This window comes from Telopea speciosissima, chromosome 1, assembly GCF_018873765.1.
Source record: "Telopea speciosissima isolate NSW1024214 ecotype Mountain lineage chromosome 1, Tspe_v1, whole genome shotgun sequence".
Classification (NCBI taxonomy): domain Eukaryota; kingdom Viridiplantae; phylum Streptophyta; class Magnoliopsida; order Proteales; family Proteaceae; genus Telopea; species Telopea speciosissima.
In genome coordinates this window covers 87096597-87112843 of record NC_057916.1, presented here as the reverse complement: position 1 = coordinate 87112843, position 16247 = coordinate 87096597, and the positions used below count along the sequence as shown (strand labels likewise).

The window sequence follows — 16247 nt, the reverse complement described above, 5'->3', positions numbered from 1 at the left end:
TTGGAACTTAATATCTTTTTCTTTTCAGTGATTGATTAATCTTATTGTAATCAAAGTGGTGAATTGCGGAGTGGAAACCTTATTTTGATGGCTTATTGTTTTATGGGTTAATCTGTACTTATAACTGAAGTGGTTACAACAGATTTTGTAACTTCTCATTTTTAACCTTTGTCTATCTGATTTGAATGATTTAGAAACGGGGACAACGTAAGGTAATTTCACTTTTAGCTTAGCCCAGGCTAACTATAAGCTTGGATAAAAGTTCTACTTGAGCCAAAACCACGAGAACATGCATGGTCTCGTGCCAAAACTTCATCATCATCTTCTCTACATACGATCTGACCAGACATAGACACAAGTTTAATATATATATAATTTGAGTATCATCGGATATATATACTGGTTTGGCTGTAAATGGCTAAGTAGTGGAACAGTGCTGTACGTGCGGGAGTAATGGTCAAATGTCGGGTAATCAATACGATGATGTTCATATATTATATCATTTGAGTATCAATACGATGATTCATATAAATTCTAAATTATAACGAGTGTCGGAACGACTCTCTTATTCTTAAAATTTTTTTAAAAAAATTGTAAAATATGTCAAAATGACAGGTGTGTTTAAAGCTTGAAACATTTATTTTATAATGAGGAGTAAAGTTTTAAACACACCTGCGAATAAGGACAAATCTATCATTTCATACAGGAACTGCTTCCATTTAAGGGTATCAATTCGGCATTATCGAATTAGTAATGTATCAAATTATCAGTACCACACCGTATTGAATATAGTTCGATATTGTATCGGTATGAGAAATTGATATTATACTTGGCATGGTACGATATCGGTATGAGTTGAAGGTTGATACCAGCGATACATACTGATATTGTAATGAATTACCAAATAATGGTACCATTTCATGGGGTGATTTCTATTTCAAAGACCTTTGTTATATTGGGATTCTTCTTGAAAAGTTTACTGTTTATGTGTTGGAAGCGAAATTCTAGGGTTCTTATCCCTGAGTGTGTGTAGTTTGTGCAGAAGAATTCGGTGTTTGTTTCTTTTGGCTTGATGGCCTGAGTTTGACTAGCCTCTCAGAGATCTTGGCTTCCATGGTGTGCCCTACAAGGATACCTGCAACTCATCTTCCCCAATCGATTTGGGAAGATGAGTTGTAGGTTTTTTAACTTGCAAGGGCATTTTTGTCAGTTCACCCATTGTTTTTAACGTTGTTAGTTCTACACTAACGGGATGGGGCATGTGTTAAATTTTAAGAACCTTAAGAGGGCACGCAGAATTTTCTAAAATTGAGGGGTGTTTTTATAATTACGTGATACCTCAAGAGAGATCCGTGAAAAAAAAAACCCAAAAAAAAGACATTGCTGAAGCTCTAGGGCCGGGAAAGGAGAGAAATCATTGAAGAAATCGTCGCTGGAGCTCGTGGAGAAGATTGGGAAATCGAACTCAAATTCGGCATTAGTTTAGGCACTAATGCTCTAGGTTTCGATTCCAGCCAAAAAAGGAGAAAAACCATTACCAAAATTGTTGCCGGAGCTTGTAAAGAAGATCGTAAAATCGAATTTGGTCTCAGTTCTGACGAACACTTTTATCGTCGAGTTCCAAGGCAGAAGAAAACGAAGAGGCTTGGCTCAAGTTGAGCCATTTAACAAGCTAAGCCACATAATAAAAGCCAAACCAAAGTGAAATTACTTATCTTGTCCTTCATTTCAGTACCTATAAAGAAAAGAGAGGTTACAAAATTTGTTGTAACCAGCTCGGTTATAAACAAATTTACCCAAAACTATAAATAAGAGACATTTGTTCATGGTGGTAATCGTTATCACTATATTTGTATTGGGATTCATTCATGCAAAGAACCTACGACGCATAGAGGTTAGAGAGAAAAAGGGGAAATAGCCAAGTAGTCAGTGGACTTGGTACTCCTCAGTATCTGTTTACACCTTATTTTGGTCATTTGACGGAAGCACTGTTCATGTCTAGCTTCGGTCCACAGAGTGAAACAAAAAAGAAACAACCAATTCATCGGCTTGCACCCAAAGGTGGTTATAACCTATGGAGAAGATAGGATCATGGGAAGTTATTTAACCACCTAGTAACTACTAAAGATTACTAACAACAACTATAAAAAAAACGTTGGAGATGAAAAAAGGATGTTGAATCAACACAACAAATTTATCTTTTATTTTTTTCATTTTCTTTTAGGAGTAGGGATTGTTATTGTTGAACCTAATTTCATATAATCCAAGAAGTACTGGTGATTCTTCCCCAATATCGACGACCCGGATTTTTTGGTGAGTCGTTTATATTGGGGGTAATTTTGTACTTTTGGGGATTTGGTTTTCTCTAAATTATACTGCGCGAGATGCGATATAGGAGGGGGTTAGGGTTTGTATCATTATCATCGAAATAGTGGAAACTCACCTTATCGTTTGACTATGGATGTAACCCATCTTGGGTGAACCACGTAAATCTGTGTTTTGTACGTGTTTGATTTTCTTCTACGTTTTTTTTTTTTGCAAATTGTTGTTCCGCTGCATTGTTAATTCCTAATAGGAATAATGAAGACTTTTAGATCTTGCTTGGAGAATATATAACTTCAGCAATATGACTTATGAAAAGATGTCTATTAGCATTAAGTTGTAATTAAGTTTCAACAGATACGTTTCTTCAAGTAAACAATTTGATTTCGAAATTCCTTTTATTCTTGGCATTGTAATTTTTACATTTAAAAGTCATTGGAGCGATCGAGACATTAAAAAGAACCCATTCTTTGTTGAATATAAGTCAGATTCAATTTATTTTATGACACATGTGTGCATCTTGATCAACTAATGAGTAGATAAAATCATTTCCCAATATTATTGAGTCAACCAAAGGGAAAATATGTTTCAACTTTTTGGGATTCCTTTTTGAAAGGGAACTTTCATGGCTTTGTTGAGTGGTGGAGCTTAGCTACTTCCCTGTATTGGTTGAAAAGATTTGCGTGCATGCAGTTGCTTATAAGAGACACCGGAAAACTCTTGTTCCACATTGAGGAATAGAGACGAATGTCCTGATTGCAAAGCTTGATTTAAAAATTCTCAATCTATTTTCTGATCTCCTCTGTTTTCTCTCCTATACTCTAATCTCTCCCTCGAGATTTTTCTCCTTCCACAACTTCCGGGGAGTTGGGGTACGTCTGTGTGGCTCTTTGTTTCTCTTTCACTGGCATCTTTTAATATATAGGGGTGTCTGCTTGCTTTGAGTATGTTAAAGTTGGGTCGTTATGAGTGGCGGTAGTTATTTATTAATTTGTTTATTTCTATGTTAACTAACAAAGCAAAGTTATATTATTTTATAGGGAGAATGTTCTCCGTGTCGCAGCGTAGGCTGCGCCCAAGCACATGGGTTTGCCACTCAGGAGACAAAATTGTCATTACGCCCACCCTCATGTGCCTGGGCGCAACCTGTGCTGCAGCTCAGAGAACATCGCCCCTACATTATATATAGAAAAGGGGATGAGGTGAGTAGACCCACCCATTCCGTTTTCTCTTAATATTACTGAAGAATTTCTCGATTTTCTTCTTCTATTGGTTTCTTTTCTTCTCATTCTTCTTCTTTGCTTGCTGGTTTGCTGGTTTATTAGTGTTGATATTGACTGTTACATGGTATCAGAGCACTAATATACTTAGTGATTGAAAAGTTGGAGACTGATTTATGGGGAATATTGAATTGAAGATATCAGTTCTACAAATGGTTTATGATTTTCTGAAATAAATAATCAAAATAATAATTAATAAAAAATCTTCCATACCCCTAGCGGATGCTCTGTTTTAGGTCACTCTTTTCAGATCTATTGATTTTTCACTTTGATTCTAATCCTACCATCTGATCAGCCATGTCGGTATTGGTATCGGCCTCCACCGATACTGATACGGATCAGCCATATCGGTTTGTTTTCATTTAAAAAAATTTATTTGTTTCCCTCATTTTTACCCCTGTCCATACCCATCCATGGATACAGGATCAGTAAGGGGTATCGGTATACCGATACGAATCGGCCGGTTTGATATCGATTTCTCAAACCATGGTGTGGATGGATTTTTATTTTTTTTTTTGAGATTGTTCCCATATGTTTTATCAGCTGCCATGGGTGATTCTGATCATTTGAGGTGAGGTCACTCTATTACTGATATTGATCACATGTGATCAATGGAGTGCTGCCCAAGACTGCTCAAGATTGCTGATTTATGCAACATCTTCATGCAATGCAAAATGATTTTATCATTTCTTTCCCACTCCTCCTTTTGTCATCCTTTTGGATCTCACTTTCTTTTCCACCTCCATCTAGTTACACTTCTATCATTGTTCAGAAAACTAAGGTGGTTTATAAATTATTTTGTGGATCATGGATATTTGATTTAATTTTATTAAACTGATGATTAATATGATTGGATCATGATTTTGTTGGGTTACTGGATATCAGAGATTCAGAATCAACAGTGTAACGCTTGAAGAAACTTTGATACTTCTTGAATAGCTTTTAGCACTAGGCAGTTATATGCTAAAAGCGCTTTGGTTTGTTTTTATATCCATCTAGAATTTTCTATCCATTGATTTGTAGAGTATGTTGGCATCTAGCTTGATCCTCGTATTCTTGAGTTGTTGATTGGATTTCCTTTTCCCCCATGACAGGAGGTAAGGCAGTATCCCACTCTTAGAGTGGAGGTTGGAAATGCAGGATATATGTGAATCATTAGACAGAATGAAGGAATTAAGAGAGCAGCAAGAAAGCAATTCTCAAACTAGTTGACATGGAATCTAGTTACCTGACAGTTGATTTCTTCCGAAAGCTTCCTCAAGATGTTGAAAAAGGAGGAAACCCAACACATTCAATTTTTGATAGATACAATGATTCATACCTCAGGCGACTAGGTATATATGCAGACCCTATATGGAATGAAGTAGAATGAAGATTTCAACTAGCTTTGTTCAGTAGCTTATTTACTTTCTAGACAGAGATCCCAGCCATGATAGGAAGGACTTGGTTCATGATCCAACTTTCCCTCCCTATCAAGGATGCTGGACTTAATTAAATTAACTTGGGGTCATCATGAAGTGGTTTTGTTGATAAAAATTTTAAATATATGAATTTTATTTTTTTTATGAGCCTTTGCATGAAAAATCCCAGTTAGTTGGTTGAGTCATTTAGTTTTTTTTCCAGAAGTGTTGGAGTCTTGAGACTTTTTTAGACTCAAGATTACTGTTAAAATGTAGCATTTCTGTTGCTAGATATTCTCTGAACACCATTTTGAGTTTCTTTCAGTTTCAGCTCTATTCAGGTCAGTGCTAATCTTTGGTTTCTCTTATTTTCTTTGAATCCCAACAGGAACAACTGTCTTGTCCTATGTCAACATGGTCTGTGGGAGCCTGCGGAACTCCATTCCAAAATCCATTGTGTATTGTCAAGTGCGAGAGGCGAAACGATCCCTGCTTGATCATTTCTTCACTGATTTGGGTAAAAAAGAGGTTGAACTTGAAATGTATGCTGTCCCCTTCGCAGTTATGGAGAGCATGTCTGGCTTAGCAAATCTAGTCAGTTATTCATCAAATCTGTGATTTGTGCTACTTTACTACTAAAAGTGTTGATTGTATTATGTTTGTGTCTTCCTAAGCAAATTTTGTTATTCATTATTAGGAAAGACTGAATTGGTAGTTTACTGTTGACGGCTTAGAGGAATGATATCAACTTGACTTTTAAACCTCTCGTTTTGCAGTCAAAGCAGCTGGCTTCATTGTTGGATGAAGATCCAGCTATCATGGAGCGGGCGGACTGCCCTTGCAAAGAGGCTGGAGCTATACAGAAGTGCCCAAGCAGAGATTGATGCAGTCGCTTGGGCCAATTAGAAATCCATTTTCTTTTTAGCATTTTGCTAATCATTTTAATTTGTACGGTTGGGATTGTGATTCATTCATTCATGATTTGGAGGTGGGGGGTGTTTACTATTCACATGCGAGTTGGAAGTGTTAATAGGAGGCTTGTCATTCTTTTTCTCCCATTGTCGGGTTCCTCGATAGTCGATACACGGTTTACTTCTTATATATACAAAATAGTTGTTGGATGTACAATATGAAATACATAATTTGTACTATAATGCTTCACCTAAATCACCCCCCCCCCCTCACCCCCAAAAAAAATAAAAAATTGCTATACTGCTTTCTGGGTTTTATGCCTACTTGTATGTGATTCATTAACCGATCCCATTTAGTTGGGATAAGGATGAATTAGATTAAGTTGAGTATTTGTAGTTGAGTTTTTTTTTTTTTTTTTTTGATGAACAAAGTGCAAATGCCAGCTCGAAAAGGTTAACCGACCTTCTGAGCCACGGAATGCCTTACGAACACAAACACACACATCCAACCCACCCGGTGTAGGACTCAAGCCCCACTACGGGAAGCCAATCATATATCTTTTTGGACAAAGCGCACACACCAGCTCAAAAGGATTAACCAGGTTGATGAGTTCTCAAGGGTGCACCATTGGTGTTGTCGTACAAAGGTGATATGGTAATTCTGATAATTGGATATCTATATTTTTGGTTTTGGGCGAGTGGTAAATAACCCGATACAAATAATTATTTTTTATATTTGTTAAGTGGCAATGTCTAAGTTGTTTGGTTGGCCAAAGATTGGAAGGGATATTCTGAAAAGAAAAGCTGGTGAGATCCACAAGAAAATTCTGATTTGGTGTTCAATGGACAGGAGAGCCATTGCAAGAAAGTCAGCAGTTTTCTGCTAATGAAGAATTAATTTTTCATTTAACTCCCTGTTATATCTGGTAAAATAGTTCTCCAATTTATGGGAGAAAACCCTATTGTGAATAAGACCAGGATTTCGCAGAAATTGCCCATTAAGTGAGGATCTTAATGGTACGAGAAAATAACAAAAAAAAAACAAACACACACAAGAAGCACAGGGATTTACGTGGTTTGGCTTTTAGCCTAAATCCACGGGTGAGACGGCGGAATGATTTCACTATTGAACAACTGGAGAATACAAAAACACTCTCTCACTCTAACCCAGAACCCAATTACACCCACTGTACTCTTCTTATCTCTCTCTAACAGGAATATTACAAGAGCACTTGTAACTCTAAGATTGGATTTTCTGTCTCCGATGAGATGGTTTCTTCAAGGACCTCTCTCTTCCTATTTATAGAAGAGGAGAAGAATTCTGCATATCGACATGCAAGGTGCAACTCTCAATTCATGAAAAATGTGCACCGTTTCTTGTGAGCATTGTCAATGGTCGATGCCCTTTAGCAACACCTCTTTTTCAACAAGGTGGATGGGCTTCCTACACTTTGCTTCTCAATTTTTCTCTTCTTGTGAGAGACATTTTATCTTCTTCACATTAATCGCAAACAACCCCATCTCTTCTTTTTCCAAACAACATTAATGGAACTGTTGTGGTGTTATTCAAATAAGGAGTATGAGGCTGCCTTTTTTGACTTATTCAAGCCATATTACGACAAACCCTGATATAGGGTGTGATGGTGTTCTAAAAATGCCACAGCAACATTTCTATCATCACAGCAATGATAGTATGTAGTTGCTCCTCTATGATTCTTATTTGTCATCCATTCCACTATCAAAGCTTTGCGGGATCTGCATGTAATGGTCAAACTATTCATTAATTGTACATGTATTTTATTTCTTGGACAAAGTTTTCCTTCACCGATGGAGAAGAAGAATCCCCACATCACTATCGTTTGACCTTGTGATTGAATTTCTGTGCCATCAAACTCCTACACTTATTGTAAAAACACCCCTCAGTGGTGATGGTTTAGTGAAAACATTTCTGATTTGGGTCAAATCTGCTTAGATGACCATGTTACCCTAAGAAAAATCTCAACTTAAATCCAAATCAAAATTAAATTGCAATTCTGAATTGTTCAACCTGAATGATTTACAACCTTTAGCCTTATGTTTTTATTTATTTATTTAGAAGATATTATTATTGAAGTTCCAAGACGACATCAAATTAAAAATCCACTAGATTCAATTATAGTGAAATATTACTGTGGTGATGATTTCATGAAACTTCAAATTCACTTTGTAGCCACTTCTTTTGCTTGTTGTGTCCTTTTATGAGAGACCGATTCCTATTTCATTGTGTTCTGATGGTATGGGTCAAGCATGGTTCATCAACTGCCATGAGGTTTGATTCTTAATTCTCAAAAAAATATAATAAATGATCTGAGTATCGGTCCATTTTCAAGGGGTGTTTCATAAATTTCTTAATTTTTTATTCAACATTTCATTCTCATTGTTCTTCTTCGAACAGAATCATGGTTCTAAGTATTGGTATCGTATCAGCCAATACATACCGGTTTTGCTAGTCATCGATACCAATACCGTGCCGATCCCGTATCGGTAGCATGGTACAAACAAGGGGTGAAATCAGAACTCATTTTTTAAAGGAGATTTAGGGGTAAATTTGCCTGATACAACCAATCCAGGCCGATACCGTATCGGTATAGTATCGGTTTTGCAGGTTATCGATACTCGTTTCGATACCGTGCACTAAAACCATGGAACAGATCAACTGTCTTCAAAAATAATAAAAAGTAAATTAAATAAAAACAGGAAGAAGGAGAAGAAGTGGGGTGCTTTGAAGAGAGTCGACGCACGGTATTGGAAAGGGTATCGGTAATTTACAAAACTGATACAATACCGATATAGTATCGGCTTGGATAGGTTGTATTGGGCAAGATTACCCTTGAATCTCCTTAAAAAATGAGTTTTATGACCATTTTACCCATTTTCCATACCGTGCTCAGTGACTAGCAAAACAAATATGTATCGATCGATATAGACAATACGATAACGATACTTAGAACCATGATCTGTTTGAACTTTGAAGAAGAATGATGAAGATGAAATGTTGAATAAAAAATTAATTAAATAAAAAAATTGAAAAAAAAACAAAACAAAAAAACCCGAATGGAGTAACAAATGGGAGAGAAAAGAAATGGGTGGGTGCTTTTATTTTTTACTATTTTAATGACAAAAAAAAATAAAAAATAGAAGATGAATGAGAAGTTAAATAGATTAATAGGTTAGTAGGTGAAAAAGAAGGGCAATCTGGGTATTTAAAAATATGAGGGTAGAAGGAGATGTAAAAGTTTAAAAATAGGATAGTATTAGAAAAGAAGTTTAAGATAGGGTAATTTTAGTAAATATAGGCTATAAGGTAGTGAAGGCAGTTGCCCCTTAAAGTTCCTCTGTTTGCCTGTGTGTGTGTGTGAGAGAGAGAGAGAGAGAGAGAGAGAGAGAGGGGATTCTGAGTGTTAAGGGGAAATGGGGGAGGTGAGAATCGAAATCTGCAATTACTTTTAATCTGGCCTTCCGATTCAAGTGAGACTAGTAGAAGCAGCGGCGAGGGCGAGTGTCGCGACTCCCTCAGACCTCACTCCTCAGTCCCTCTCAGTCCCCATCCTCGACCGGCGTCCGGCGAGACGGCGACATCTCCCGCCTCAACCGCCACCAGCCTCCGGCGACATCTCGAGCCTTGGAGGTAAATATTGTGCTTTATTTTTTTCTTTTTCCTTCTAAACCCTTTCTCTAACCATCTCCAGCCTCCACCCCCATCGGCGACATTTCCAGTACCCTGTCTCCAGTCTCCACCCCCACCGGCGACATCTCCAGCTTCCACGGGAAGTGTTGTGCCTTTTTTTTTTTTTTTTTGATTCTTCTTCGAAAGTCTAAACCCTTTTTTTCTAACCTTCTCTGTGTTTCTTCCTTTTGCAGCGGTGACCTTTTACATCTTCCGGCACCGCTGTCTTCCTTTACTCCGGCATTCCGGCATGATCTTCCGGCCAGCAGCAAGTGTCCTTTTTTTTTTTTTCGGTTTCAGTTCTTCTCTTCTTCCGGCCAGCAGCACTTCTTTCACTTCTTCACTTCTTCAGGCCACTGGCCTTTTTTCCTTTTATTCAACTGCTATATACGTGGCTGTACTGTAGACAGCTTTTCTTGTACTTTTAGTTGCTGATTTTTCTCTTTCTGGTACGTTTGTAATGGATTCAATCAGGTTCTTATGCATTTGGCAAACAATCAAAGGGACATACATGTTCATTATTGTTTTTTTTTTTGGTTTTCTGTGGTAAAATTAATGCAGAATAATCTGTGGAGACATACATACATCAGGAAGATAAGAGAAGGGAAGGAGGAGATATCATAGAGAGTACGTAATGGCTAATAACAAGCAGCATAACTTCAGCCTTTCAGGACCTTCACACCTAACAACTGTTGATTGGTACAACATCTCCCTCCCTCCCTCCCTCCCTCCCTGGCTTTCATTAATATATATTTAGCTAGCATATATAGCAGGAGGAACACACTTAATAAATATATACGAACAGTCGATCTATCTCTTCTCGACTAGTGGATTTAATTATTATTATTAGGGTAGGGTATTTATTTATTTATTGGGTGGGTGGGGTGCATGGATGTGTGATAATTTTGCAGGAGTAATGCAGATCACCGTAGGTGTGTTGCTTCCAGCTTGGTAAAAGGTGTCTCTGTTTTAGAGGTGGACCGCCAGCAGAATCTAACACGACCTGGTCAATCTCATCTTCTTGCTGCACCCTGGTGGTTAGATCAGCCGCTGGTGGATAAAGATGATTCCTCCATCTTTGGTGCCATTTATGAATTCAAACCTAAACATCAGCACTCAATCCACCAGGAGTATGCCCCAAGATACGTCTTTGCCTTCCGTCGTACACTCCTAAAGCAATTCTCCATAACTCAAGACCTCAAATTGGATGGCCTTGTCGTCCTAGATAAACTTCATAGATCCTCACGCGTTGGGGAAGCAATCGAAAAAGTCAGGAACACGGTCACTGCAGTTGGATGTGATTTGAATAATCTTTTTTGGTTGACTGGTCATTCTTTGGGCTCCGCGATAGCAATGCTAGTTGGCAAGACCATGGCCAAGCTCCGCATTTTTCTCCAAACTTTCCTCTTTAATCCACCGATGATTTCTCTTCCATTTGAGATGATCGAGGATGAGACTCTAAAAGAATGGTGCCGAACGGGAAAAAATATCTTCACGGCGGCAATCAATATTTTAGTAGAGGATGACCGACCGGCAGAGGTCAGAATTTGTTAAATTGTCATCATGGTCCCCGTCCTTGTTTGTGAATCCGAATGATATCATGTGCTCCGAGTACATTGGTTATTTTGAGAACAGGAAATATATGGAGGAGATTGGACTCGGAAGAAATGGAAGATGGGCAACCCAGAGTTCCATACGTTGGGCTTTTTGGGGCGACAAAGAATCAGAACCTTTGCACCTCCTCCCTTCTGCATATCTCACCACTAACTCCAGCCCATCATGTACAGATTTTAAAAAAGCTCATGCGATTAGCCAGTGGTGGACTACTGAAAACCAGCAGCATTTGGTGTCTAAACAATACCGATTCGACTCCGGATCCTCTACCAACCCCGTTTTCCAACCCCATCCCAACCCGGCCGCCTACCCTCCTTGACCCCGCACCTTATTACCCTCCCTTTTCTTCAGCTCCTTTCCCTCTCAAGCCGCTTATTACCCTTACGTTTCTCCACCTCCTTACTAGGAACCAACCAACGGATTTTTATACCCTGTTGCAACCACTATCATCCTATCCCATCCCATCCCCTCTTTTTACTATTCGCTGGCGTTGGCTGTTAAGTTAGACGTAATACACCGTGTGTCTAGGTGAGGTCCGACTCTTTGTTGGCTATTCAGATGATCCCCATGGACGTACAACTGTGTGGCTTGTTGAAGATATTCGAGAACTCCGAGATACTTTCCCTAGTTGTGCCTTTGCTCACTACTTATTACCTGGCAAGTTTCTTGCACTCTAATCAGGAGATCAATTTGGCGCATAGATAGTCTCCCTGAGGGTCTGACCAATGGAAAGAAATATTTAAGATTGTAATTATTTAAAGTTTACCCTATATTAATACAAAGCTCCATTTTCACCAAAAAATATATGTATATGGCTTTGAGTGTATTCACGGTAAGGGAAGAAGAATCCAATCCTGATAGGTTTTATTTGTTTCCTGTTTTTCGTGATAATTATTTGTTTCCTGTTTTATCCCTTATTCTTAGGCACTGTTTGATAATGTTACATGTACGTGTTTCTATTTCGTTTCTCATCAAAAACATATTTTGATGTTTTTATTTTTAGAGTAATGTTTCTGGGTTGCAAAATAGTGTTTGATAAACCTGTTTTGTTTTTCTCATTTTGTTCGTTTTCTTCTTCCTTTTTATTCTTAGGCACCGTTTGACAACGTTACTAGTGTTTCTGTGTCGTTTTTTACTAAAAACATATTTTAATGTTATTGTTATCAGAATAACGTTACTGACTTCTTGGAAGATGTTTGATAAACCTGTTCCATAAACGTATCCAGAACACTATTAATACTGAAAGGTGTTTGATAAAACCTGTTTCTATAACAGTTTTGTATTGATTAATATAAATTATAAAATGACCATTTTTACTAAAATACATATAAAATCATGGATGGTAGGACATTAAAAATTATTTTTAATTAAAAAAAATTAAAAAACAAATATAAAAAACTAGGTCTTGGTGGATTCGAACCACCATCCCCTTGGAACATTCTTGAGACATCCTCATGTTTCAAGTGCTCTACCAATTTGAGCTAAAGACCCAACAAGTAAAGTCTGAAATTTACTATGAGACAATGCCAGAAACCATGCTTCAATGATAATACTAAACACAATCAACCTTTTCACTCTACATGTCAAACAAAGTCGGAATAAACAAATAAAAGAAAATAAAAGAAAAGAAAAAAATATCACAAAGCAAACATTAATAGATCACAAGTGGTAATCCAATGGAAGCAACAGAATTTCGCTAACACTTATCCAAATTAATTAGCTGTGCTTCAACTCCCAGGTTTATCAAGTGAATAACATGCTAGAATCTTTGGAAAAGCAAACCTAGAGGTCCCAAACGTGCCGTAATTATTGAAACAATAATTAACATCTCCGAATGGAGACCATGCACAAATACTGCGTTTTCATCTCATCCCAAACGGACTTGGAAACACCAAGAAAATCATCTCCTATACCAACACGAAATGCTAGCTGATGTAGAATCAAGTTTTAACAAATAAACCAATCTACAGGGGATGAAATCAAAGCTCAACTGCCTCTAGTAAACACTTCAATTATGTAATTAGTAAATTGAATTTTAGAAGAAGATTCAAAAAGATCAACCATGTAAAGGTTGTTGATGAGCAAGTATGTGGACAAGAATTAGTCACCCCTCACGATTCCAAGGACAGGATGTCGACATAATTTGTTGCATTAGTAAATCCAAAGTTTTATCTAGCTGAATTAATAAAGGTCATATGTTACTTATCAATAAAAAATTCTATATGCAACATGTGCTATAAGCATGTCTCAGGGTCAAAAAAACAAGAAGTACCAAAGATCCCTTCAAAGTAATTAATTTAAAGAAATGTATGAGTGATCTGGTTGTTTGGTACATGACAATAGTAACTAGGGAAACCTGGATGAAGATAGAGCAGCATGATTCCTCTGACACTCTAGCATCAGTCCATCCAAGACCTGGCAGGAGATTTCCCCTTGATTCTTCATAGTCACAGGCATCCAAAGAGAAGCTTCGAAGCAGTAGAATCAATTTCAACAGAAAGACAACCATTTATATCGTCTCACCACAGACACTCTCTTCTAACTTAGGAAAACGAGTCTCTTCTAAAGTTGTAAATCATACTTTGAATAACTACAAGTATACAACACATACACCAACAAGGAAGATTAATAAAAAGGTTAAAGAAAACTATATGTAGACTCTCTCTCTCTCTCTCTCTCCATAATGTATCATCTTTCATTCATTCACTTCAAGCATAATTTTTTGCATTGACTTGACATGTAGATTGTCATATGTTGGATGAATGATAAATACCTAAACATGTCCAAACCTTCACCTAACCAAAACCCCCCAATATAAACACCAAGAACTTTTTTTTGGGTGCCATTACACTTTTGCTTGCTAGGGCAGGCATAGGCATCATATCATGAGGAACACAACCATTTTTTTCTTTCACTTTTAATTACTTAGGAAGGCATGGCTATCATATCATAAGTAATAATACACAATCAAATAAGGAAATTGATTCAGAGAATGCGATATCTAATTAAAACAGCAGCAAAGACTTGAAGTGATAGTAAGGTTACCTCCACCTTATTTCCACTTAATAATTTAAGTTTTTAAAGTACTTAAATTAAAATTCAAACTCCCAAGTGATTAATAGAAACAAAATTTAAAAAATTAAAAGCTCGAGTGAAGGAAGATGTAACTGAACATGAACATGAGTGGAGAATCAACAACAATTCCCAAGAGATGTATCACAAAGTGCCTTCAAGTCGAACGTTGACGCTTGCATTATTAGATATGGCTTGCTGCAGGTTTTGACCAATCTCTCTCTCTCTCTCTCTACAGAGAAAGAGAAAGAAAATTTCTGGGTCTGAAAGGCAATTAAAGGCTAGGACAGAACTGAGTTAGGAACCCCAATGGAGGTGCATAAATGCATAACAAGACTCTCTTTCTCTTTCTCTGTCTGTTTGTTGGTTTGTGTTTGTGGGGTATTGGGGTTGGCTTCCCTGGCTTGTGGGGATGTGGTCCTACATAAGAGAAGAGAGAGACAAGAAGGGTGATGATGAACGGGGGGGATGTGACCACGAAGAGACTGCAATACGGATTCCAGCAAACATTATGACAAATGGAGAGGGACCCAACCAACGGGATTACCAGTTTTTAGAGAGACAAAGAGATAGCGAGACAGATAAAGAATGAGAGATTACCTTATTGTTTGCAATCACTGGTAATCCCCTTGCACTAAGCTGGACTTTTGAGGTAAAATCCCTACATTTGCAACACGAAAAGCCCTAAAATCAGGCCTATTACAGTGAATTTATAAGAATCTCAGTGCAAAATGCATCAGTAATTCTAACTCAATATAAATCATTCATCACTAGTTGAAAGGATTGAGCAGTAAGCCTATTACAGAACATGAATGTTTTTTTCTTGATTTATCACAAAGTGAAAGGCTGAAATTTCATATTTTGATGCCACTACTCCTCAGAGATCCAGACTTCAGGGTTCACTTACCAATGTTCGGTAATTCTAGCTCAGTATTTACCCATCCTATTTTGTGGGGGAAATCAATTTATTAATTTCCAAAATCATGGGTTAGAAAGCAAATTGGAATGCAATCAATTGCCGTTCAATAGTTCTATTAAATTCTTTCTGGTCATTGTTTATGCTAATTAAAGTGTCTTTAAATTAATTCTTAATTTGAAAGAAATCCTTATCAGAGAACTACCAAAATATCTCCATCATTTATTAAAAAAATAAGAACCTGAAAAAAAGAAAAACAAAATTCTGTAAAACCCAGATTTTCTCTTCCCTAAAGTTTCCCCCTGGAAACCAATTACTCTGAATATATTTTTTCAAATTATAGAACTCAGATTATCTTTGATCTTATAAACCTGAAATCCCGGCAAAGACATGATTAATAGCAGTTTTGGATTAACACTGCTTGTCTCACTTCACTCTCTCTGTTTGAGCAAGATCAGTAAGAATGGACAAAACAAACAGTTATGGGACTATGGATATCCCACCTCATGATAAAAAGATTGCTCGAGAGCTAGAAATAATGGGGTGTGCAGTGTATGGTGGTTTTACCTTGGAGCCGTTGTCGATGAGAAGGGGATTATTGCAGAGATGGAGAAAGAGCTCCTTCTTAGAAGAGAAATTAGACAGAGACGACGGAGAAACCGATGAGGAGAGGATCTGGTGGATATCGGAGGGTAAGAACTTCTCCCACACTGAGTCAGAATTTGCCGCCGATCGAAAAACCGAAGAAACAACCGACGACCTGCACGAATCTGGAGGAGATGTGAGGGATAGAATGTTCGAAATACAACTATCCAACAGGGTTGATTTGAATGGTTAGATCACAATTATCCAACGGGTCATGAAATTATTTTTGAACTCTAGGGTTCAACGATAAGAGAACAACGAAGGGGAAATTGGAGGTTTCGAGCCAATATTGGCTTCTAGTCACCGTTGAACCCTAAATCAGGAGGATTTCCACGATTTTGCACCTGGTATGGTTTTCCATTGAAGAAGATTAGAAGCGAG

General features: G+C 37.5%; 2 protein-coding genes and 1 pseudogene across 2 annotated transcripts in view; all 3 read left to right on the top strand.

Moving 5' to 3' along the window:
* Positions 1–4772, top strand: part of LOC122656343 (dynamin-related protein 5A) — a 46267-nt gene extending 41495 nt beyond the window's left edge. The window contains exon 14 of the mRNA XM_043850832.1: positions 4697–4772. Coding sequence (XP_043706767.1) covers positions 4697–4753 — 57 coding nt within the window. The 3' untranslated portion in view covers positions 4754–4772. The remainder of the gene's footprint in view (positions 1–4696) is intronic.
* Positions 4773–4797: 25 nt separating this feature from the next.
* On the top strand, positions 4798–6053 carry LOC122656419 (annotated as a pseudogene).
* Positions 6054–10253: 4200 nt separating this feature from the next.
* Positions 10254–11173, top strand: LOC122656151 (GDSL esterase/lipase At4g10955-like). The gene is made up of 2 exons (XM_043850610.1): positions 10254–10318; positions 10531–11173. Exons 1-2 carry the CDS (start codon positions 10254–10256, stop codon positions 11171–11173), a joined length of 708 nt encoding a protein of 235 aa, XP_043706545.1.
* The last annotated feature ends 5074 nt before the right edge of the window (positions 11174–16247 follow it).